Raw genomic sequence first — 24,890 nt, 5'->3', positions numbered from 1 at the left:
TTTCAACCATTTTCTACTACGTTTCTATTATTAAAAAAAATAAAATAAAACAGAATGTCTATTGCAATTGATTTAAAAAGTCAAAAATATGATCGTCAACTAAGGTGTATTATTTAGCAACAATAATAATAATTATAAAAAAAAAAAAAAAACTTTTATGCACTTATCATTAACATCAATGTTAATATCTTTAGACTGTGGGCAACTACTGGACAGCAAGCTTTAGAAGGTGCCAATATTTGTTTGTTAAACGTCAACTCAACAAGTTGTGAAATAATTAAGAATTTAGTATTGCCAGGTAAATATAACAAAAATGAATAAATGTTAACAAGATTGTGCCAATTTTCTATATATACTCAAGTACATTATTTATTTAGGCGTTGGCCATGTTACGATTGTGGATGATGAGAAAATAACAAAAGATGACATTCGCAGTAATTTCTTTTTAGGGCCTGATAGTACAGGTCTTTCAAAAGCTAAATGTGCAGCAGAATTGCTTCAAGAACTAAATGAAGATGTTGTAGTAGATTATGTCGAAAAGGTAAATAGGAAGTAATTCGATTCAAATAGAAATTTATTAACAAACAAACAAAACAATAAGAGTCCTGTTCAATTAATAGAAAATGATATTAGTTTCTTTGAACCTTTTACAATGATTATTGCAGTTAACTTGTCTGACAATTATTTACCAACAATAGCATCCTTTTGCCATCATTTTAGTAAAAGCCTCATTATTGGCAAAAGTAAAGGACTCGTAGGCTTCTTTTCAATACAATCACCACAACATAGAAGTAAGTTTACACGAATGAAAAAAAAAAGATTGATATCAAGAATCAAGATTAATTTATTCTTTTCAGTTATCGAGACTCATCCCGAGAATACAACTGATCTTCGTCTAAATTGTCCTTTTAAACAACTAAGTGAATATGTTGAAAGATATGATTTAGACAGTTTAGATCAAACCGACCATAGTCAAGTACCTTTTGTTGTCATTCTTTTAAAATATGCTGAAATTTGGAAATCAGAACATGAAGGACAACTTCCACAAAGCTATCAACAAAGACAAGAATTTATTAAAAGACTTCGAGCTGATATGAGGACTCCCGAAGAAGAAAACTTTGAAGAAGCTATCGCGAATGTTTGGAGACTTGCACCTACAAATAATGTAATACATTTTTCTAATTGATTTATTCAATTCTTTTTATTAAACAAATCATCATACTAGATTTCATCAGAACTCCGACATATATTTGAAGATCCGTGCTGTCAGAATGTAAATAGTAATGTAAGTCTAATTAGATGCTCCACATATTGCAAAAGCTTAAATTTTTAACTTGATTGCAAAAAAAAAAAAAAAAAAAAAAAAAAAAAAAAAAAAAAAAAAAAAAAAAAAGTCACCTTATTTTTGGATTTTAGCACGAACTGTACGTGATTTTATTGATAATGAGGGTCAAGGTCAATTGCCTTTATCAGGAAAATTACCTGATATGAAATCAGATACTTGTAATTATATTGCTTTACAAAATGTGTAAGTTTATATGTTATTCATTCTATTTTATAATTTTAACTTGTGTGTATGTTTTAGGTATCGTGAAAAGGCTTTATCTGATTTTAATACAATTAAAGAAAGAGTAAAAGACTTTCATGTACAAATTCCAGATGAAACAATCGAACTTTTCTGCAAAAATGCCTCAAATATTCGTGTTATTCAGTATAAATTATTATCTGAAAATCAATTATCTCCAGAGAAATTAAGTAAGTTAATAACAAGTAAAACTAAAATAAAATAAAGCTAAGTTATTATTTATTTTAGTCAACTTGTTTAATAATGAAGAAAACTTTTGTTACTATTTTGTATTCAAAGCAGCAGATAGATTCCAGTCAGAATATGGCTATTTACCAGGTATAAATAGAAAACTTCTTTTCTTGACATTTTTTCTTAACTTTAAACTAGATTCAATCGAAGATTATGATAAACTGGAAGAACAAGCACAATTATTAATGGAAGAGCTGGGCATCATGTCTAAGGATATAGAAGAAAGAATATTAAAAAGCGATACATTTGATAAGGCTTTAGTAAACTAGTAAGGCTAAACTTCTTTTTTTTTTTTTATCGGAACTTACTTTTTTTTTTTTTTTTTTTAGTTTACACTTTAGTAACTTGGAAACCCCGAATTTGGCTTCTCTTATAGGTGGCTTGGCAGCTCAGGAAGCGATTAAAATGATAACTCATCAATATATACCTATTAATAACACTTGTGTATTTAATGGCATTAGTTCTACAAGCAGTGTATTTGAATTATAAGACAAAAAATAAAAAATCAATTTTTTTTTTTTTTTTAAATAAATGCTTTTTTTTTAATAAAGTATACAAAAATACATTAAAATGATTTATGAAATACACATAAAAGATTAATAAAATACAAACTTCAATTCATATCTAATGAAGAAAATATGTGTACATCTATGTAAGAAAAATGATAAATGATGACATAATGGAAATAAAAAAAAAATTAAAAAAGAGGAGTAGAAAAAGTAAAAAAAAAATAATACGTATGTGTATATATAACATATATATTATATATAAATATATATACATTTATATATATTTATATATTAGCTTAAGCAGAAGCTCGAGCGTTTTCCATACGAGCAGCAACACAAGCAGTGAGAGCAGCACCAACACCGCTACCGTCCTTAGCAAGACCAAGACGAATGGTCTTACGGATATCACTAATTTCAGGCATCAATTCAGAAAGAGCTTCATACATTCTATCTTCAAAAGAGGGGTAAAATTCGTAAAGAGAGCCATCAATACCGATATCACAACCTTCTTCAGCGGCACCACAATGTTGAACAATAGCAGCAATTGAACAAGCAGCAAGACGAGCAGCACGCTTACCAACCAATTCACAAATCTTCTTAATGAACTTGGCTTCAGTTGTTGTGATATCATGCAAACTGAGATTAGTATCCAAAATTTCTTTTGTGTAAGCGAAATCCTTGGAGTTATCGGCTTCAATGTTTGACATAAAAGCAGTTTCAAAGGACCAATGTCGAGAAATTTCCTTGGACCAAGCAAATGAAGTATTTTCTTCACGCTTCAAGAGAAGTTCACGATCAATCATATCGGTAAGGACGTTACGGGTAATTTCACCGAGATACATACCAGAAATCATCTTTTCATAAAGTTGAGCATGAGGGTTAATAGATTCACGATCAAGCTTGTTATCGAAACGAGTAAGAGGTAAGATTCTACGTTCGTTATCAAAGGCACCGAATTCCATGTTAATAATCATTTCATCTGAAGTTGTCTTACCACCTTTCCACTTGCCAATATTCTTCATTTTTTCAATATAAGCACCATTAGCACCAGTACCTAAAATGAGACCAGCTAAGGTAGCAGGTTTATTATAGGCATTGGACAAAAGGGTACCCACAGTATCGTTTACAAGAGCAGATACCTTAACAGGGACATGTTTTCTTAAAAGAGCATCTTGCAATAACAAAACAGGATCTTTACCAACTGCACCACTACAAGCAAAACCCTTAGTCCAAGTAGAAAGGACACCTCGATTGATCTATTATAAGAGAAAGAAAAGAAAAGAAAAAAAAATAAGGGTTCACATCCTAGATTATCAAATCTATATAAAAAAAGACTATTTATATTACCTTTGTTTGAAGAACAGGGAAAGAGAAAGTATAACCCAAGTTAAGTTCAATTTCTTGATCTTCAAGACCTTGTTCAGTTAAGAAAGTATCAACACATTCAGCAATATAATCTATATATATATTTATACATTTATATATAAAAAAAGAATAGCCTTGTTAATCGGAGTTCAAGAAAGGTTTCATTTTTTTTCACAGTAATAGGGTGTTTTGTTTAGCAGTTTGGGGGGGGGAATTAAAAATAACGTACCACATAAGTTACGCATTGGGCCCATCTTCAACTCTTCAGAAACTCTCGATTTAGAAGAGACAGTTTTGAACTTTCCTTGACCTTCAAGAGTAACAAGAACAACTCTCAAATTGGTACCACCTAAATCAAGAGCAAGGAAATGACCTTCTTCTTTACCTATTAGAATAGAAAGAAAAAGGCGTTAGTTCTATTTATATACTTGGCAAAAAGAAAAAGAAAAACACTAGATTATAAATTTACCTGTTAAACGACCTTCAACATAAGAAGGAATCATGGCAACAGTAGAACCTTCTTTATCAAGACCCTTCTTCATTTCAACCATAAAGTGATCGCGAACTTGCTTGAGATAATCAGTATCAATAGTAAATTGATCAATAATATCTTTCATATAAGCTTGTTGCTCGGGAGTACCATCGAGCTCATTCACATCAACTTCATATGCTTGAGGTGCCTTTGATGCCATTTTATTAAAATGAAAATATATTATTTATTTAATAATAATAGAAAACAAAAACAAGAAAAAAAAAAAAAAGAAAAAAAGAAAAAGAATTATTTAAGGAAAGGACAAAATTTTAGTATTTATGCTACGGACTTTTAAATATAGACTTTTCCTTTTTTTTTTTTATTTGAAACAAATGAGTGATTTAGCAGATGATATGGTATCAGTTCAGAATCTATTATATTAATGAAATAATAATAAAAAAAAAGAAATACATGTAAGATAAATACATACATAAATAAAATAAAGATTCTTTATATAACAGCAATAAGAGTATAAATTCATATATAAAAGAGCCTTTTTATTTTAAAAAATATCAACTTTTTATTATTTACTTTGTCAAATGTTTCTTTTATTTCATTTGTTTTATTTCTTTTTTTTTTTAAAAAAAAAAAGATCTGTTATTTAATCACAAACACTCTGTGACTATTAATCCTTTTTCGTTATATTGAACCAATGAAGGGAATATGTCAAAAGTAGGATAAAAAAAAGGATAAACCATTAATTCTTTTTTTTTTTTTGAAAAAAAAAAGAGGAAAGAAAAACTCCTTTTATTGTTGATTGATAACAATAAAAGAAGACAAGCTATTCTTCTTTTCCCCCCTTTTTTTTATTTAAATGATTTGATTAATAAACAGGTTTTGGTTCCCTTCCATTTATTATGTAATATCTAATTTAACATGGATCCTTCCCCCCTTTTTTTTCCTTATGCTTATGAATAATGTTTCTTACTTTTAAAAGAAAAGGTTACTCTATCGATTTCTATAGTATTATTTTAAGACAGTTGAATAAAAAAGGGAAGATCAGCATATTGTTATCTATTCTTTGGATTTTAGCTAAAGGGTTTATTAGATAAGAGACATTTCACCCTGTGTCTTGACTTATCGATCTCCTCCTAAAATCGTTTATAATATATCCGATCATACGCGTTATAATAAAAAGAACGCGTATAATAATAATACTACGCAGAAAAAAAATAAAATAAAATAAAATAAAATAAAATAAAAAAAAAAAGTTTAATGACAACTGAGAAAGAAAAATAGCATATGAAAATAATGAATCGATGTTTCCCTTTTTTGTATTATCCTTAATTTATAAAACTCATGTCAAATATTAAACGTCCTAGAGATGAGGCCTCTATTGAATCTTTAAGAAGTATTTTAGGCGACGTTTCTATAAACGTTCTTGAAAACCTTTTACATCGCTCTAACAATAATGTTGAATTAGCTATCAATCTCTATTTTACAGAGCCTCAACAACAACAGCAATCTTCTTCAACAAATACTTTATTGACTACAAAACCAAGTAAACCAAAAGAATTAAAATATTATATTGGTGACCTAGTCATAACAGGTAAAATGATCATGCAAAAAAAAAAAAAAAAAAAAAAGAGAGAGAGAGAGAGAGAGAAAGAAAGAAAGAAAGAAAAAGAGTAAAAGTAGATAACTAACTTTTAAATAAAAGGTTGGTCATTATATAAAGGGAAAAGTCCAGTAAAAGAAGGAGATGTGATTACAATTGTTAGAGATAATACAGCTGGTTTAGGGAAAAAAAATGGGAATCAGATTGTTCGTTTTACAGCTAATGGAAGAGAATTAGGTCGATTACCTAGAGATGTAGCCAATTACATGTCGATCCTGTTAGATCAACAACTTTGTCTTTTTGAAGGTACTATCGTCTGGTGTCCTCCAATATTACAAATTGGTGAAGATATGATTCTATTGATCAAATGTTATCTATTACCTACGGCTATGCAAAGTATGAATTCTCCCACAACTCAAACAAAAAAGTTAAAGCAAAAAAATAGCACTACAATTCATGATATATCCCAATCGAGGAAATTAGCCCTACTACGAATGTTTCGACAATTAGGATTAAAGCCTGTACGTTCTTCTATTCAAAGAATAAATGTAGTAGGAGAGGAAGATTCTCGAAATTTACTTTTGCAGACATTAACTGCAAAAGAGAGTGAGGATAAGTTATCTTCTACTACTAGTCATAATGAAGGTATAATGGAAGATGATGAAGAAGAGGAAAAAGAAGTAACTGACGACCAATTGGATACAATTTATGAAAAGGCTCAAGTATTTGATTCACAAATAAAACCTGCAGATCAACCAGCTACAATGGCAATTGAATTGAAAGAATATCAGAAAAGAGTAAACTACATACATACTTCTTTAATAAACAGGCAAGTAAATGGTATTCATCTGATCTATTATTTTAGGCATTAGCTTGGATGATAGCAAAAGAATCATATGATCTTGATGACAATGATATTGATATGAGATCAATGCATCCATTATGGGAGGAATATAATTTTCCAGGCGATTTTGCTGATGAGCATAGATTCTTTTATTTTAATCCATATAGTGGTAAAGTAATAACTATTGCTTTTCTTTTTTTTTTCTTTTTTGAAGTCTAATCAAAGATACACTTCTTTAGGCGAAATAAGTCTAGAGTTTCCTGAAGCAAATAAACAAGAAAGAGGTGGCATTTTAGCTGATGGTAAATGTATAACACTAATATATGTATATTATTTATTTAACAATAGTTCGTTCTTTCTTTTTTTTTTTTTTTAAGAAATGGGACTTGGTAAAACGATAGAAATATTGAGTTTAATTCATACAAATAGATATAGGCATGACAATTCTCAGAAACTATCAACTATGACTTTACGTAGTAAAAAGTCACCTACAACACTTATCGTATGTCCTATGTCATTATTAGCACAATGGCGTGATGAAATTCTACGTGCATCTAAACCAAAGACAATTACAGTCGAATTATTTTATGGAGATGATCGTTCTAATTATACTTCTACTCAACGTCTTTGTCATTGGGATGGTACAGCACCCGATATCTTAATTACAACTTATGGTGTATTAATATCAGAATGGACAAAATCAAAGGAAAACGCAATTTATAATTCTCCTATCTTTGGAATTGAGTTCTGGCGTGTTGTATTGGATGAGGCACATCAAATTAAAAACAGACAAAGTAAAGCCTCTCAAGCTTGTCGTGATGTGAATGCAATACGACGTTGGGCTGTTACAGGCACACCTATTCAAAATAAATTGGATGATCTCTTTAGTCTTGTCCGATTTCTTCGTCATGAACCATGGGCAAACCATACCTTCTGGAACACGTTCATCACCGTGCCTTTTGAAAAAAAAGATACTCGAGCTTTAACTGCTGTGCAAACTGTATTAGAACCTATTGTCTTAAGAAGAACAAAAGCTATGCGAGATAGCCATGGCGAACTCATGGTTCCTTTACCTCCTAAAACTGTCCATATCGAATATTTATCATTTTCTCGAGAGGAACAAGATATCTATGATGCTATCTATAATGATTCACAAATCAAATTTTCCTATTTCTGTGAAGCAGGAAAATTAGGTAAAAATTATGCCTCCATTTTTCAACTCTTGACGCGTTTAAGGCAAATATGCTGTCATCCTTACCTTGCACTTCAAAGTAAAGAAGCATTAAAGGAAGAAATTAAGGCTTCTAATGGAAAAGGTATAAAGTTAGAAAAGTTGATTGCAAGTAAAAGTTTAGAAGACTTTAGTCAAGGAACAGTTTCTTCAGAAGGTAGCAGTAGTTATGGACTTAGTATTTTGCAGAACATGCTTGCTTTAGAGCAATATGGATCGAGTCATTATTCTCAAAGTCAGAAATCGAATACTAGCATGTCAATAGATGCACCTTTAACAGAAGAAAGAACTTTACCTATTGATAATGAATGTCCCATTTGCTTTGAGACATTAGATACTATGATTGGTATGCCGTGTATGCATTTTGCTTGTAGGCCATGTGTTATGGATTACTTTCAGGTAAAAAGCTAATATATAGATAGATAGAGAGAGAGAGAGAGAGAGAGTAGGTCTCATTTATAATGGCATATAACCAAAACTATTCTATTATTATTTTTATTATCACTATAGAAAAAAGAGAATGAAGGAATGCCAGGTGAATGTCCTATTTGTAGATATGGACCTATTTCTCAAAGTGAATTACTTGAATTTGCCCAACAAAAGGTGTCAGAGGATGATCAACAAGAAATCGATAACAAGGATGCTAAATCAACAAATGATAATCACCTTATTACTTCTAAGAAGCCCACAACAAGCGGTATAAAATTTGAAATTCAAAGAGTTGTAGGTGGCTTTAAACCATCGACTAAGATGAACGCATTAACCAAACACTTGAAGCAAAACATGAAGGAAAATCATAAAACCGTTGTATTCTCACAATTTACTGGTTTTCTTGATTTAATAGAAGAAGGGTTAAACTATGAATCAATTCCATTTACAAGATTAGATGGTACACAAGCACAAGCACAACGTGAGAAGGTCCTAAAGGAGTTCACAAAACCTGATGGTATTGATGTTTTATTAATCAGTTTAAGAGCAGGTGGTGTTGGGTTAAATTTAACCTGTGCAAATCGTGTAATTATGATGGTAAGCCTTTTTCTTTTTCTTTTTTTTAAAAAAAAAAGTATATTATCTTAATATATGATCATCCATTCACTAGGATCCTTGGTGGAATTTTGCAATTGAATCACAAGCCATTGATCGAGTGCATCGATTAGGACAATCCAAGGATGTTGTAGTTACACGCTTTATTATGCGAGACACAGTGGAAGAAAGGATTTTAGAAATTCAAAATAGAAAACATGTACTTGTAAATGAGTTATATATGTCCAGAGATGAAAACAAAAGTAGAAGACTCGATGATTTACAACTACTTTTCGGTAGAAAGTAAATTTGAGTGCATCTCCTCGTTTTAATTTATAATATATAGCAGCAATTATATTCTTGTAAATTATGTATCATATAATGTATATAATGTATAATAGAAGAATAAATAAATAAACAGATTTATTTCCCTTTTTTTTTTCTCTTCTTTCTTTCTTTCTTTCTTTTTTTAAATTCTACAAAAAGTTCAATCCAATACCCAACTGTAAACCTCTCTTGATTTGATCTCCTCTTGCAGCTGTTAATGGGATACAATAATTTAATTCAATACGAGCAATACTATGACGATAAATGAGACCCAAACCAGTAGAGATGCTAGGTGATTGAACCAACGCTTGTGTTGTAGACTGTAATGATGTACCTGTTTTCCATGGTATGTTTGTGCCCGCATTAAGGAACACATGGGCTCTTAATGGTTTACTTTCATATTTTGGTAAAGGTGCTATTGCGCTAACACCTGCTGCCCAATACATGGTACCACCCAAGGCATCTTTATAATCCCTTGGTCCAATTCCTGCAGTTCTAAATCCACGGACTGATAACGGTCCCCCCAAAATAAAACGATCGGAGACTGTAGAGGCTTTAGGATGATCGCTTAATGAAGCCAGCCAGCCAGCTCTAAAGGTTGTACTTAAAACATATCCTGGATGAACACCCATCAACATGGCATCTTCCTCCCCCTTTTCATTATTCATCCATATCTGTCCACCACCAAATTGTTTACAATATTGTGTTTCGAGGTCTGATTTAAAAAAGTGTGCGTTTCCTAAACCAAATAGACCTGATAATTCTTGTGTCAGTCGAAGATAATGTCCATTTGATGGCAATAACATATCATCTCTACGTTCACGAATAAACACATGATGGATTGACGATTTAAGAGATTCACCTGCTTCTTGACGAATGCTAATAATATATATATATATATATTAGGTCATGTAATCTAAATGTAGTCTTTTTAATATATATACCTGAGTGATGCATTAGGTGAAACTCTATCAATTGATCGCCAAGTAACATCATAACCAAGCTCATGATAGCCAAATCGAGATGATGTTTTATAACGTAACCCAGCACCTCTAGCCAATTCTTCATATGAGGAAGCTAGAGTATTATTACAAAGTACTCTATGTGCATTGATATCTATTCTGGAATCAGGTGAAGCATTAACAGGCTTACCAAGAGAAAACTAAAATTCAAATTAATTTATTATCATCCTTATTTTACATTCTTTTATTTTATTATAAATACCTGGAATGCAGAGCTATTTCTAGTACCAAATGAAGCTACAGTCTCAAGAAATTCAGCACCACCAAATACATTACGAATAGTCAATGATCCGTTCTATATAAATATATAAATAAATATACACATATAAAAATAATTATATACAAATACATATTTATTGCATATAATATATAAAATCTTGCTGCCTGTCTCTCTCTTTTTTTTTTTAACTTACCATATTTCCTTCATTATTACCAATTTCAGTTCCTGTCTTTATAAATACTCTGCTTTTCTCTTTCACCTGATAAACTACATTAATCGAATCAGGAGGAGCGAGTGGATCATTCTCTGATGCATTATCTAATAAAACCTGAACTGGGAATTCAAATATATCTAAACGTTGTAAATCTTCAGCAACAAGTTGTGCTTTATTAATCACATCTGCAAAAGTAGTGGCTTCTAGAACTTTTTTAGTTGCCTTTTCCAAAAATACGGGTCGAGTCGCTTTTGTACCAAGAATGGTGACAGAATTGACATGGGCTTTATTTCCTGCTGTCTGTTCCAACTATATTAACCATGTTAATGTCAATAATGGTTTAATTATTCAAGTCTTTTTTTTTTCTTTATTCTTTCTTTCTCTCTTTCTCTCTCTCTCTCTTTCCACACCCATTCTATTTATTATTATACCAAAGAAAAAAGTCGTTTTGAGGCTTCTGTTCTTTGTCGAAGTTGCTCTTCCTCTGTAGGTAACTATAAATCAAGTTTTTACTCGAATTAATTTATTTCATATTATTCACATTTTCCTTTCCTTTTTTTTAAAAAAAAAAAAAGAAATACCTTTGAATCCTCCATTAAAAATATATGTATTTATATAGGTATTAAATAACAAAGTTTAATATATGAATACTGGGGGTGGCGAGAAAAGGGTAGCATAGGAAAACTTATGTTATCCTTTGATACAATCCACAGTCACAACTTTTTATTATTATTATCACTTTTATGACATGATAACTTATAACTAAAAAAAAAAAAGGAGAGGAGGAACGGAAAGCAGTAAAGCTATTATGAACATGATGTAGAGCAATAAATAGAGAATTTATCTATATAAATATATATGGATGTATATATATGGTATATACACTATGTAAGTAATAATAAGGTACTCCACAACACTCTTGTATTCTTTCTTTAAAGGGTTTTATTTCCAAATTTGGAGTTAGTGACGTCCTTTGAAATTTTTTTTCTTTTTTTTTTTTTTTTTTTTTTTTTCAAATGTCAAGATCTCGTTTAGATCCTTTTTTTTTAAAAAAAAAAATATATATATATATATTTATATAGACCGAGATTATGGTAGCTACTAAACAACAAGCACCTAAAGGAAGTGGAGGATCAGCATTAAAGAGACTCAAGAAATCACTTCAAGCAGCAGGCCTTGTAGGTCCTCAATCAAAAGCTAATAAATCAAAAAAAGATCGCAAGAGGGGAGCTCCAAAAGAAGTAGGCAAAAACGATGCAGACAAAAAACTTAGTCTTATTCGTGGTGAATTCAATCCCTTCGAGCAAAAGACCCAGAAGACAAAATTTGAAATTCTCGGTCGTAAAATGAAGGGTACTTCTGGAAAACCAACATTGAGTAAACAAATTGGTGAAGAAAATGTAAGATTCCAGAAAAAAAAAAATCTTTTTTTCTTGAAAGGGAATTAATAGACTTTAACCTTTAATATATTTATTTTACGCATGTTTATAGCGTAAGAAAACGTTGTTGGTAGAGATGAAAAATAAACATCGTCAAGGTGGTATTATCGATAAACGTTTTGGTGAAAATAATCCATTCTTGACACCTGAAGAGAAAATGTTGGAAAGATTCACAAAAGAAAAGCAGAAAGCTTCTAAGGGTAGTTCTTTATTTAATTTGGATGATGATGAAGAATTTTCTCTTACTCACTATGGTCAATCATTGTCAACTATGGATGATTTTGATGATGCTGGTCTTGGACTTAGTGATGATGATGATGATCAAAAACAAATGGACGCAAAAATTGTTTCGAAAATGCACTTTGGTGGTTTTGATGATGATCAAAAGGAGGAAGAAGGTCAACGACATAAATCTAAAAATGAGATTATGAAAGAAATTATCGCAAAGAGTAAAATGCACAAGGTAATATATATACATGTGTATTTCTTTTTCTTTTTTTTTCTTTAAAGAAAAAAAAAACAAGAGCTCTTTCTAATATAAAAAAAAACTTTTTACAATTAGCTTGAACGTCAAGCCGCTAAACAAGAAGATGATGAATTGCGTGAAACTTTGGATGATGAATTAAATGATATTAGAGGTCTTTTAGAAACTAAGCCTGCACGTAAGCCTTTACCTTCTCAAAGTGCTCTTTTTAAGAAAGCTGAAAATGAAAATGCTGCTTCCGCTGCTGCTGTTGCTAGTAAATACGAGCAATCTGTAAATGAATATTCCGATTATGATAAAGCTATTCATGAGCTTGCCCTTGATCAGCGTGCTCAAGCCACAGATCGTACAAAGACGGAAGAAGAAATTGCACTTGAAGAAAAGGAAAAACTCGAAAAGGCTGAACGTGCTAGAAAGAGACGTATGGAAGGTCTTGATTCCGAAAGTGAAGATGAACATCCCAAGAAGGGTTCACATAAGAAGAGAAAGGGTGCTCCTCAAGGAGATGATTTGGATGATGATTATTTAGAAGAATTAGAAGATGAAGTAGATAAGCTTGGTAAGGGTTTAACCCTTGAAGAGATTCAAAATGCTTTCGAAGATGAAGATGAGGATGAGGAGGAGGAAGAAGAAGAAGAAGAAGATGATGATGATGATGATGAAAGCGAAGGTGAAGGTGAAGACGAAAGTGAAAGTGAAGAAGAAGGAGATGAAGATGAAGGAGAAACAGATAATGAAGACCTTGAAGATGAGGATGATGAATTACCTGATTTTGGAGAAGACGATGGTGATGATATGAATGAAATAGGTGCTAATGGTATTGTGCAGAAAAAGAAGAAAGCTACACCAGTTGCTTCAAAAACAACCAAGCGTGAAATCCCTTATACATTTGAATGTCCTACTTCTCATGACGAATTTCTTGAGATTATGCAAGATTTGGATGTAGAAGACTGTCTTATCGTAATCAAGCGTATTCGTGTTCTGTATCATATCAAATTAGTACAGGAGAACAAAGCTAAATTAGCCCAGTTTTTAGAAGTATTGGTCGATCATATAGCTTATGTTGCTTCTACTGTTTCACCTATGCCTACACATGTGCTTGAGAAACTTAGTATTCATATCTTTGAAATGGCTCAACAGTTACCGGAAGCAGCCGATAAAATATTTGTGGGTAAATTAAAAAAGATGCAAGGAGAAATGGCAAAAAAGATGAAGCATACTGGATCATCATGGCCTGATGTAGAAGATATGACTCTTTTACGTTTAATTGGACACATCTTTTCTGTCTCTGATTTAACACATCCTATTGCTACACCTGCTTTATTATTTATGTGTCATGCTTTGTCTCAATGTCGTGTGGAAACGGAAATAGACATTGGTCGTGGTTTATTTTTAACTTTATTAACATTTGAGGTAAAGCCGTTTTTTTTTTAAAAAAAAAATACATATTACTAATAGAGAAAGAAGAGGAAAGAAACTAACCATCTATGTGTTAATTTAGTATCAAACTATTTCCAAAAGATTTATGCCTGAATGTATTAATTTCTTGAACAGATGTTTAATTTTATTATCACCAAAAGAAGTTTTTAGTGATAAGCATCAAACCCCCGGCTATTCCCCTTTCCCTGATAGATATATAGATTTTTCCATTGAAGATTATAAAGGAAATAATATGAAGTCTGTCTCAAACCTAAAATTAGAACAATTGGTAACTGAGTCTGACCTGGTTGAAAACAAGGACGAACGAAGGCTTTCATTGCTTCAAGGAGCACTTCGTATGATTGAACGTTACATCCAACTTAATGCTTCTACACCAGCATTTTTAGAAGTATTCGAGAGCACATTAGAAATTTTACAAAAGTTAGCAAACTTAAACGGATGGCATTCAGATATTGAAGTAAGTAAAATAATAAGAAAGTAAAATTATACACTATAATGTAAGCTTTTTATTTATTTATTTATTTATTTATGTATTTATTTAGTCCCTTTTAATGACTTTGAGTAACAGATTAGAGAAACAGATTAGATTCTGTAAAGAAAAACGTATCAAGACACCACTTAGAATGCAAAACCATCGACCCATACCCATTGCTCAGCATTTACCCAAGTTTGAAAATGCTTACTCTATTGATCGCCACTATGATCCTGATCATGAACGTGCACAAGCTCGTAAACTTGAAGCACAACTAAAGAAAGAAAAGAAGGGTGCCTTACGTGAACTTCGTAAAGATAATCAATTCATTGCTAGAGAAAGAGCCAAAGAACGTAAACAAAAGGATGAAGAATATAATAAGATGGTTAAAGGTGTTATGTCATTATTAGAAGGCGAACAAGCCGAATTAAAGCGTCTAGAGCGTGAAAAGGGCAAAAAATAAAATATTAAATATATATAAATATGTAGATATATATATAATGCATGCCTCTACTTTTCTATGATTTTTCCATATAAAGTTAAACTATAGAATAAAATTTAAATCTCAGTGATACTTTAAGATTTAAGTTATCTTAAAAGCTACTTCATTTTCTGACTGACTTTTTTTTTGGGGGGGAGGAGAGGAAGAGAAGGAGGGGGAGGGGTAAAGAAAGGAAATAAGGGTAGCAAACACTGTACAGAAAAAAAAGAGAGAAAGAAGACGATAGCTACATATTTAGTTAATTGAAACTATTATATATTCCCTATAATAAAGGATTTTCATTATAGAAATTTATAATAGTACGCATTATAAGCATTCATGCCTTTCCATTTTTTATTGTTTTTATTTTATTTATTTTTTATTTATTTTATTTATTTATTCTTTTATTTCCATACTTGCTTCGATAAATAAATAAGGGTAATTTATCTCATTGTTTATACAACTTATTAATCATTTTGACAAATATCCGTACAAGTTTTTTTTTTATAAAGTTATCCACAAATGTATTTATTTTATCTTCCTATGTCATTTTCCCCATGCATTACCAATATATTGGTTCTTCGGAATTTTAACCCGAAGATTAAAATAAAATTGTTCTTCTTTATTCGAATATTTAAATCCGCCTATTATTAACCCCAGCATCAATTTGCCTGTTGTTGATCAACAACTGCTGAGTTCCTAAAAAAAACAAAAACAAAAAAAAAAAGAAATGTAATAAAATTAATAATATCCTGTTGCTGGGTTCCTCCTTTTGATTTTCTTTAAATTAAGACATATCGATAAAGAAATGGTTGTTATGTGTAAAGTAAGTAAACAAGTAAACTATAATAATTATAATAACAATCATAATAATAAAGGGGCTTTTATCCCAGTGCCTTGGTTATTGTTGTTAAGGCAACTGTTATTATTAATAAATCGAAATAATTTTATTTCTTTCTTTGATATTCTTTTTTCCGTATTTCTTGTAAATAGCTTGTGAAATAAGAAAAAAAAAAAAGAGACTTTACAAGTTGGTCATTCATTTGATTGGCCCCTTAAAAATCGAACGACGTAGCCTTCTTCTTCTCACCATTTATTATTATTTTCATTTCCTGTATAAAGTTTAATTATGAATAGCTGCAACACAGCAAAATAGAGCATTTTCGAAATTTTATTTTCTTTTTTTTTCTTTTTTTTTTTACTTTTTTTTTTTTAAACCCAAATTATTCAAAGTAATTTAGACAGACTAAAAAGGTTTGGTACTTTAATTAAGTTGTTATCTCAATGGACTTGTTAGTATTATTATTTTGCTGCAGATTAAAAGCAGAAAAAAAAACAAGATATTGTGTGTGTATTATTTCGATTTAGTTGTACAAAGTTTTCTTATAATAGTTATTGTTCGAAAAGAATAAAAAACAATACAAAACAAGTATAATCAATATTCTTTCATTATTTACAGTTTGTATATGCAGGCATATTACACATTATATAATATGCAAAAAATAAAAAAAAATAAAAAATAAAATAAAATAAAATAAAAAATAAAATAAAAAATAAAAATAAAAATAAAAATAAAAATAAAAATAAAAATAAAAATAAAAATAAAAAATAAAAAAGAATTAGCTTTTAATAAAAGTCTTTTTTTTTATTCCATTTATTAATTGTTCAATAGAAAAACATAGTTGTATGCATATTCTTTAAGCCTCTTTTTTTTTTTTTTTTTTTTTTTTTTTTTTTTTTTTTGCTTTCCTGCTCTCAAATAACAAGTTATTAATGGGCCGGAGAATGATATCATATGAAGTCTAAAAAATACTAACTTACATCTCCCGCAAAGAAAATCTATAAATGACATCATGCAAACTTTACTGCATTGACCTTTGGTGATCCGAAAAAAAAAAATAACTTTGAAATGTTTGACAATTTGAACTTCAGAAAACTTTTTTTTTTATTTATATATAAAATAGAAGAGACAAGAAAGTTCAACTCTTTATAGCTTCTTTTTTTTTCTTTCTTGCCTACTTTTTTTTTCTTCTTTTGTATTAATTATATCAGCAACATCTTATTTATTTATTTTTAAAAACAATTGTATTTATTAAATAGAAACTACTCAAAAATGATGACAGATGGTGATTTTTTTTTGTTTTGTTTTATTTTGTCTATTCAATTTTTTTTTTTTTTACTAACAAAATAAGTTTATTATTAGACAATACAGTTGCCATTGCAACTCCTACACGCTTCTTGATTGAAAATGGAGAATGGAATCTTACACCCAGTTTAAATGGAGTTATTCAAAATGAAATTAACCCCTTTGATTGCAACTTTCAGCAACGTACCAATAACAATAATACAAACCCAATGAAAATGAATGAGACTTCTTCATTGAAATGGCCTATAGAAGCTAGTCCAACATTAGGTGATACAGGCTTTATCTACAGCCATTCACCCGAACCTGAGATGGCTATGATCCATACTCCTCCTACTCCTCCTATGTCTCTTAGTCATAGTCCTAGCACTTCTAGTTCTTCTTTTAGCTTAAATTCTGAGCATAACTTACGTACCTCGCCTCAGCCAGAAGTTATTGCACCTGCTAATACTCTTGTTAATAATCTTCAGAATAATACAAATTCTTCAGAATCATGCAAAAGGTCAAAAAGATATCAATCAACAGCTGCTAACAACAGCAACAGCAACAGTAACAGTAACAGTAACAGTAACAGTAACAGCAATAGTAATCACTCTCAACAGCAATCCACTAAATCTGTCAAACAAGAAAAAGAAGATGAATCAAAGATAATCAAAACGACTTCTGTACACAGTGGTCGTAAGAGACGTATTGTATTTGAAGGTGATGATGCAGAAGAACGTAGAAAGAAGTTTTTAGAACGCAATCGTGTTGCAGGTATATAGACATCAGTCATTGATAAAATAGAATTCTTCTTTAACAATGAAATATATACATATAATAGCTTATAAATGCCGTCAAAAGAAAAAGAATTGGATGCAAGAGCTTGAACATAAAGCTGAAATTCAAAATGCTTACAATGAAGAGCTCCGTGCTTTAGTTGCACAACTTAAAGAAGAAAGCATGTATTTACGTAATTTACTTCTTACACATGGCAATTGTAACTGTGAATCAGTGGTAAAGAAAAAAAAAAGAAATATTTTCCTAGTTTATTTAATTTTAATTTATCTTCTTTTTATATTTGTATATACATATACATATATTAATACTAAATAGCAAGCATATCTTCGTAAAACATCTGCTGAAATTACAAATAATGTAGTGCCCACAAATGCTAATAATGATTTATCATATTCAAGAAGAAGTTCTCTAGTATCTGGCAGTAATATACCTTATCATCCTACTTCATTCAAATCCAATACTATGCCTTCTTTCTCGGAAACATCTACCGGTTTGACACCTTTTCTTAACACAGTCATCAATAAGTCTCAACCCAATGACTATTTTTCACAAAATCACACTAATGAATCTTAAAAAAAAAAAGTTTTGGCTTCTTTTACACCGATTTTCAGTACATACACACACACACGCTTGTAATACAAAAAAAATATGGCATTTCCTTTTCTTTTCTTTTCTTCGCTTATCATTTTTCATTGTAACTCAAAAAAAAAAGTCCTTTTCTCGCTCGTTACTTCTTATGCCATCATGAATCACTTTTAAATTAGAATCAGAGATTTTGTCTCTATGCAATTTTTTTTCCCTCCCCCTATATTTGTTCTTTTTTTTTTTATCCAATAGTATACATGATATTTACTATTTATCTTTTTCTTTCTATTTTGCAATCCCTTCTCTATATGTACATACATAGTAATAATAAAAGAATACATTTATTTTATTTTATTTTTTTCATTTTCATTGTTTTTTTCTTTAAAAAAAAAAAGTACATATTGAAGTTTCCATGTTTATAACTTAGCGGTTTTTTTTCCTTTAAAAAATGATGATTGATCTGTATTACAAGGATCTATTAACAATAAATATTCGGGGTCTGAATAAATCTTTTTTTCATATATTATGAAGCTTCTTCTAAATTGTTCTATAGCATGAGTAACCTTGTTATATTAACCAACTTGGGGGAGGATCGTGTGTATGTCTGTGCTAAGGTGAAATAACAGCATGGAAAGGAAAGCGGGATATAAAGTTATTCTAAAAAAAAAAGGATCCAAAATAAAAAACGATATTATGACATAATTTTATACCGAGAAAAAAAAAGGTTTTTTTTTTTTTTTTTTTTTTTTTTGTATTTTATAGCATGAATAACCAATATAATGGATCTATTATGACTACTTTATTTGGTTGTTTTTATCTCGATTAATAATAATACTACCACCTTTCTTCTCCCCTTAAAATAAATGACGTTTCTTTTTTTTTTTTTTTTTGTTAACCGAACCGAGTTTCACCAAATTATTAACTGTTATTTAACTTTGTCATACTCTGTAATATACTTTTTATACTAGTTAGTATCATTAAAGCAATGTGATCTAGACTCTGTAGTAATATCAATTTTGATAGCTGTTATATAAATATATCAAAACACTACCTTTATGTATGTTAATAAATAAAAATAAGCCAATACCTTTATTATAATGATTATGATATATATGAAAGCAAGTTAATAAATCAACAACAACAATAAACTATTATAAAGTTATACTCTATCATAATAATAATAATAAATTTGCGCACTATTATTGGCATATTATGTTGAGCATAATAATAGCATAATTTTTTTTTTTCTGATTTTAACTTAGGTAGGCTTAGTCATTTAATACAAGATAAATAATATTGCGTATACAAATTTATCCTATTATAATAATAATAATAGTGAAGAGAGTTTGATAAAATAAATTACAGTATTTATTATTATTAGCAAAAGACACCTCGTTAATAAAGTAATGACAATAATGAATCTAACTTCCCAAGTGCGCAAATAGGAAAAACTATGCCCTTTATATAAATATATATCTGATATATTAATTAAATAAAAGAGAATTCTTTATGTCATGGTTGAGTATTTAATGATAAATCAAGGGATTTTTATACTATTGTATTGTATTTTAATTATAGGAAGAGAAGATAAAATTATGCCAAGAACTATTACTATTGATAGTAGGTAATGATGTGATTAAACTTCTACTGCTACTGCTACTGCTACTGCTACTGCTACTGCTACTACTGCTACTGCTACTACTGCTACTACTGCTACTGCTACTATTACTGCTACTACTGCTACTACTGCTACTACTTCTTCTTCTACCATCATAACTGAACAATAGTTTTATCATAGTCATAATCCTCATACGTATTAGTTGATAAAACCATCTAAAATAAATACATAATTAGTTATACTCTTTTTATCCACATGATGGATATATGTATGTTAGTTATAGATTAGGTAAATAATAATAAATAAAAGGAGGCGGGGGCAGAGGGATACATGATTTACCCTACATGAACTATCTCAGGGTCTATTTAAGTTATGTAATAATATTCATAACAACAACAAGAATAGAGATTATACTAACTATACACATCTTAATTTGTATATCATTACTTACTATGCTTCTTATTTAATAATTATACAGGTTTAAACCTCATACTTGACGTGAAATAATGCTGCTTTATTTTATTTTATTTTTATTTTTTTTTCAAGGAAAGTTAAAGTATCCTTTTAAAAATTTATTAATTTCATGATTCAAAATACATGAAAAGCCACCGATTTTTTTTTTATTATTATTTATTTATTTATTTATTATTATTTATTATTTATTATTTATAATTTTATTCATATACATATCCTATAATGGCTAAAGGAGGAAAAAATACAACAAAACCTATACCTTCTTCTAATTGGAAAAAGTTATTACCTGTAATAATTATTTAAATGAATTAAAAGAAAGAAAAAAAAAAATTTAAATTAATCTAGATCCATGTAGATCGTAGCTTCTAAAAAGGATACAAATAAGAAAAGAAAAACAGACGAATTTGAAATTAGTCCTAATTACAAAGGCTTTAATAAGAAGCAAAAAATAGAGTAATTGATGGACGCCTTAAAACTTAAATTTACATTCAAAATAACTCATGTAATATATTCACATTTAGGAAATTGAAAACTATAAAATTACAACAGCAAGCTAAAAAAGAGCAAGAAACAACAACGATACCCAATAAAGATGAGTTATGGTTTGCAGAGGATATAGATGAAGATACTTTAAAAACAGTGTATGCACCCAAGATAACTACAAAAGAACAACGATTAAAAAAGAAAGCAATAGTGGCCGAGATGGAATCTGCTTCAGGTGAAGCAGCTAAACTCGGTAAATATGTTGCTATTGATTGTGAAATGGTGGGAGTTGGGCCCGATGGTGTTGAGTCTGCATTGGCACGTGTTTCGATTGTCAACTTTAATGGTGCAGTTATATTAGATTGTTATGTTAAACCTCAGGAAAAGGTCACTGATTATCGTACAAAAGTGAGTGGTATTGAAGCTCATCATATCGAATCTGACGACGCCTTAACGTTTAAAGAAGCTCAATTCAAGGTAGCTTCTATCATTCGTAACCGTATCTTAATTGGTCATGCTGTCTATAATGATTTACAGGCTTTAATGTTATCTCATCCTAGCTTGTTAATTCGTGACACTTCACGTTATAAACCTTTTCGTAAACTAGCAAAGGGAAGAACTCCAGGTTTAAAAATGCTTGTAAAAGAATTATTGGGTATCACAATCCAATCAGGGAGCCACTCTTCTGTTGAAGATGCTCGTTTTACAATTCAACTTTATAAAAGTGTTAAAAATGAATGGGAAAAGTCATTTGGAGCACGTTCAGGTTTGATTATCAAAAAACTGTTAGCTAAAGAAGAGAAAGCAGCTGAAAAGATGAAAAGAAAAAAAGTGTCATTTACGAAAAGCATTGTCAAAAAAGAAGAACATTTATCTGATAATAATTCATCTAATGATGATGATAGTTCTGATTTTGATTCTGAGGAAGATGAAGAATAAGTGTCCTTTATCATGATTAAAAAAAAAAATTACAAATCTACTTTTAACCAATAATAAATGATTCAAAAAGACATATTATTTATGCTCGTTCAAGCTAAGCCATATATTCTGTATTTTAATCTTTTAGTATAACATACATATTCTCTATCCTACAACTAAAAGCCTTAAAAGTGTGGAACAACAAGCTGGCATATGTTATTTATTGACAACATAGGGTTTTAAGAATGATAATCCATGACTAACTTTATTAGCCAATTAAGAGTTTTTCTCTTTTCTACTATAGAAGAACGAAATAATTGAATTTAGCTTTTTTTTTTTTTTTTTACTTTATGGTTCATACCACTGTTATTGGAAAAAAAAAGTTAAAACATGCGTATTTTCAATTAAATCGATTCGTGTTTAAAATAAAAATAAAAGGTCACGTGTACAAGATGCATGTTTTTTTTATGCAGGCAAAAAAAAAAAGAAAGGAAGGAAACTAAAGAAAAATGAAATATTATTAGCCTTTTCCTTATGTATTTGTATATCTATTTTATTTCAGAAAAGAAAGGCTTGTATTTACACGTTTTTTTTTTCTTTCATAAAGAACTATAAAAAGTAGCATTCTATTCTTGTAGTTGTAATATTATAAAAGTCCGCAGTTCATGCTTGTTGATATCAGCAGTTATAAAAATATACATACTTTTAATAAATTTTTTTTTTCACTCTTTCCCTTTTTTTTATTATGTTCATAGGCTATTTGCTTTTTATATTAGTAACCAGCTTATTTTACTATGGCTTTAATCATATCATCATTAAACCTTCAGTTCCTATCATAAGTGCGAATAAGAATGAAGTGACTACTTTAAATCTTCAGACTTGGATCACTCAACAAGAGCCAATAAGTATAGAAATCATGAAAAATAATATAAATCCACCAGGATCAGTCAGAGGATTCTTTGCTGCTTCATTATCCACTTTTAAACCTGATTATTTTTATACTTGGACAAGAGATGCTGCATTAGTTGCACGTGTATTAACTGCATTATTAGAAGAAGATGAAAACAATGTATTGACCTTTGATTTACTTGAAGATTATGTACATTTTCAAATACATACTCAACAGATAACCTCTACAACAGTTTGTCAATGCCTTGGTGAGCCTAAATTTAATCCAGATGGGTCTGCTTTTTCAGGTTCATGGGGAAGGTAATTCAGAAAATACATAAATATATATATATATGTATATAATACATTGTCTGTCTGTCAGTCAGTTCATTTATATGCGTATCTATTTAAAGACCCCAAAATGATGGGCCAGCTGAAAGAGTGATAGCATTCATTGCTATTGCCAATTATTCAGATAATTATTATTATGTGGAAGATGTCTTAGCACCCGCGATAATAAAAGATTTAGACTATATAACAGAAAATTGGCAAAATCCCTGTTATGATCTTTGGGAAGAAATTGAGGGGAATCATTTTTATACGTGGATGGTCATGCGTCGTGCTCTCTTGGATGCTGTTGACTTTTTTCATTCTTCTTTTGATCCAATTAAAATTAAAACTTATTTATCAACTGCAACTCAAATCCAAAATCAGTTAGAGTCATTTTGGTCACCTCAAAGAAATTATATCATGACTACACAGAATAGGAGTCATGGTATACAGAAGCCTTCTGGTTTAGATGTATCCATTTTGCTAGCTGCCAATTTAGCTGCCAAAATAAATGATGGTAAAAAAAAAATCTATATAAATAGATGTATATAACAGGATATAATCATTTATATGCATTTACTTGTAGGTTTCTTTACACCTGGCTCTGATAAAATCTTGGCAACTGCTGTGGCAATTGAAGATGTGTTTAAATCACTTTATCCTTTAAATAAACAGCTAGAGAATAAAGAAGAGTTAGGAACTTCAATAGGTCGATATCCGGAAGATGTCTATGATGGTTATGGTGTCTCTATAGGCCATCCATGGTTTATTGCTACAGCAGCCTATACAGAATTGTATTATCTTGCTATTCAAGAATGGCAACAAAAGGGAGTTCATATTAATGATATCAATCGAGCCTTATTTTGTAAAAATAATCTCCTAGATGATGAAGATTGTAATCATCATCATCGTCGTCTTCATTCCTATCATTACCTTCCAGGAACAGTTAAATTAGACAAATTAATTCAGCGGACAAAGATAGCAGCAGATAAGTTTTTATCTACAATAGCTTATCATCAGCATCGAAATGGTTCCATGTCAGAACAGTTTGATCGATCTACTGGTTTTATGAGAGGTGCTCGAGATTTAACTTGGTCTCATGCTGCTTTTATCTCTGCTATTAAAGCAAGATCAAATTCAGTTATTTTCTGATAAAACAGGATTTTATATATAAAACTATATATATATATATTTTTTTTATTTGTTTGTTTGCAAGAAGAAGGAAAAGAGGAACCAGCCTTATTTTATTATTATTTATTATTTTTATTGTGGTTCATCAATAGGTTGAGTTGCACTGGGAATCTTTCTTCTTCCTAATAAAGTGGAATTGTTCATATTTAACTCAAAGACGCCACCATGCTTATTAGATCGATTTATCATTTTACGACGATATTTCTTTTCTGTGTTTGTCGTCACTGAAATTGATTCATCCATATTTACAATATTTAATTTATTTTTTAAAGCTTCTAATTGTTCATCAATTTGTTTACCATCATCATCATCGTCTGCTGTTGTTTGTGTGGCAGAAGAACTTTCATCTGTACTTGTCTCTTCATCATCTTCAGTTGTTATCATTACACCTTCTTCTTCTTCTTCTTCTTCTTCTTCATCCATGCCATTAATAGCCTTCATAAATAAAGAACGACGGTTTAGATTATTATTATGAGGATCATTCTGTTGTTGTCGCTTTAAAT

At 30.0% G+C, this 24,890-nt stretch overlaps 8 protein-coding genes across 8 annotated transcripts; 6 read left to right on the top strand and 2 right to left on the bottom strand.

The window, feature by feature from the left end:
* The first annotated feature begins 9 nt into the window (after positions 1-9).
* On the top strand, positions 10-2,348 carry BX663DRAFT_500103 (NEDD8-activating enzyme E1 regulatory subunit-like protein). The gene is made up of 10 exons (XM_051526276.1): positions 10-104; positions 195-298; positions 378-541; positions 602-791; positions 858-1,165; positions 1,226-1,285; positions 1,395-1,528; positions 1,586-1,755; positions 1,814-2,084; positions 2,146-2,348. The coding sequence occupies exons 1-10, from the start codon at positions 55-57 to the stop codon at positions 2,303-2,305; spliced, it is 1,611 nt and encodes a 536-aa protein (XP_051385533.1). The 5' UTR covers positions 10-54; the 3' UTR covers positions 2,306-2,348.
* Positions 2,349-2,621: 273 nt separating this feature from the next.
* Positions 2,622-4,382, bottom strand: BX663DRAFT_429786 (hexokinase-domain-containing protein; the record flags this gene model as incomplete). The annotated part of the gene is made up of 4 exons (XM_051522756.1): positions 2,622-3,581; positions 3,673-3,782; positions 3,920-4,075; positions 4,160-4,382. The coding sequence occupies 4 exons, from the start codon at positions 4,380-4,382 to the stop codon at positions 2,622-2,624; spliced, it is 1,449 nt and encodes a 482-aa protein (XP_051385532.1).
* Positions 4,383-5,521: 1,139 nt separating this feature from the next.
* BX663DRAFT_549538 (SNF2 family N-terminal domain-containing protein) lies at positions 5,522-9,185 on the top strand (the record flags this gene model as incomplete). Its single annotated transcript, XM_051531159.1, has 7 exons — positions 5,522-5,771; positions 5,883-6,577; positions 6,646-6,793; positions 6,864-6,926; positions 7,002-8,254; positions 8,366-8,881; positions 8,955-9,185. 7 exons carry the CDS (start codon positions 5,522-5,524, stop codon positions 9,183-9,185), a joined length of 3,156 nt encoding a protein of 1,051 aa, XP_051385531.1.
* A 65-nt stretch (positions 9,186-9,250) lies between these two features.
* On the bottom strand, positions 9,251-11,334 carry BX663DRAFT_500092 (surface antigen-domain-containing protein). The gene is made up of 6 exons (XM_051526275.1): positions 11,243-11,334; positions 11,093-11,155; positions 10,641-10,970; positions 10,430-10,522; positions 10,150-10,367; positions 9,251-10,084 (listed from the first exon to the last, which is right to left on the bottom strand). Exons 1-6 carry the CDS (start codon positions 11,255-11,257, stop codon positions 9,355-9,357), a joined length of 1,449 nt encoding a protein of 482 aa, XP_051385530.1. The 5' UTR covers positions 11,258-11,334; the 3' UTR covers positions 9,251-9,354.
* Positions 11,335-11,712: 378 nt separating this feature from the next.
* On the top strand, positions 11,713-15,313 carry BX663DRAFT_500089 (nucleolar protein 14). Its single transcript, XM_051526274.1, has 6 exons — positions 11,713-12,061; positions 12,153-12,563; positions 12,663-13,997; positions 14,086-14,481; positions 14,567-14,932; positions 15,005-15,313. Exons 1-6 carry the CDS (start codon positions 11,753-11,755, stop codon positions 15,044-15,046), a joined length of 2,859 nt encoding a protein of 952 aa, XP_051385529.1. The 5' UTR covers positions 11,713-11,752; the 3' UTR covers positions 15,047-15,313.
* Positions 15,314-17,338: 2,025 nt separating this feature from the next.
* On the top strand, positions 17,339-18,473 carry BX663DRAFT_429897 (uncharacterized protein; the record flags this gene model as incomplete). The annotated part of the gene is made up of 4 exons (XM_051522761.1): positions 17,339-17,575; positions 17,723-17,876; positions 17,944-18,116; positions 18,216-18,473. The coding sequence occupies 4 exons, from the start codon at positions 17,339-17,341 to the stop codon at positions 18,471-18,473; spliced, it is 822 nt and encodes a 273-aa protein (XP_051385528.1).
* Positions 18,474-20,649: 2,176 nt separating this feature from the next.
* Positions 20,650-22,293, top strand: BX663DRAFT_449764 (ribonuclease H-like domain-containing protein). Its single transcript, XM_051523735.1, has 3 exons — positions 20,650-20,865; positions 20,933-21,030; positions 21,099-22,293. The coding sequence occupies exons 1-3, from the start codon at positions 20,800-20,802 to the stop codon at positions 21,997-21,999; spliced, it is 1,065 nt and encodes a 354-aa protein (XP_051385527.1). The 5' UTR covers positions 20,650-20,799; the 3' UTR covers positions 22,000-22,293.
* A 430-nt stretch (positions 22,294-22,723) lies between these two features.
* Positions 22,724-24,348, top strand: BX663DRAFT_529727 (Six-hairpin glycosidase-like protein; the record flags this gene model as incomplete). Its single annotated transcript, XM_051530268.1, has 3 exons — positions 22,724-23,187; positions 23,280-23,713; positions 23,783-24,348. The coding sequence occupies 3 exons, from the start codon at positions 22,724-22,726 to the stop codon at positions 24,346-24,348; spliced, it is 1,464 nt and encodes a 487-aa protein (XP_051385526.1).
* Positions 24,349-24,890: the final 542 nt, after the last annotated feature.

This window comes from Cokeromyces recurvatus (genome assembly GCF_025118155.1).
Source record: "Cokeromyces recurvatus strain NRRL 2243 chromosome Unknown BX663scaffold_5, whole genome shotgun sequence".
Taxonomy (NCBI): Eukaryota; Fungi; Mucoromycota; class Mucoromycetes; order Mucorales; family Mucoraceae; genus Cokeromyces; species Cokeromyces recurvatus.
This window is presented reverse-complemented; position numbering and strand designations above follow the sequence as displayed.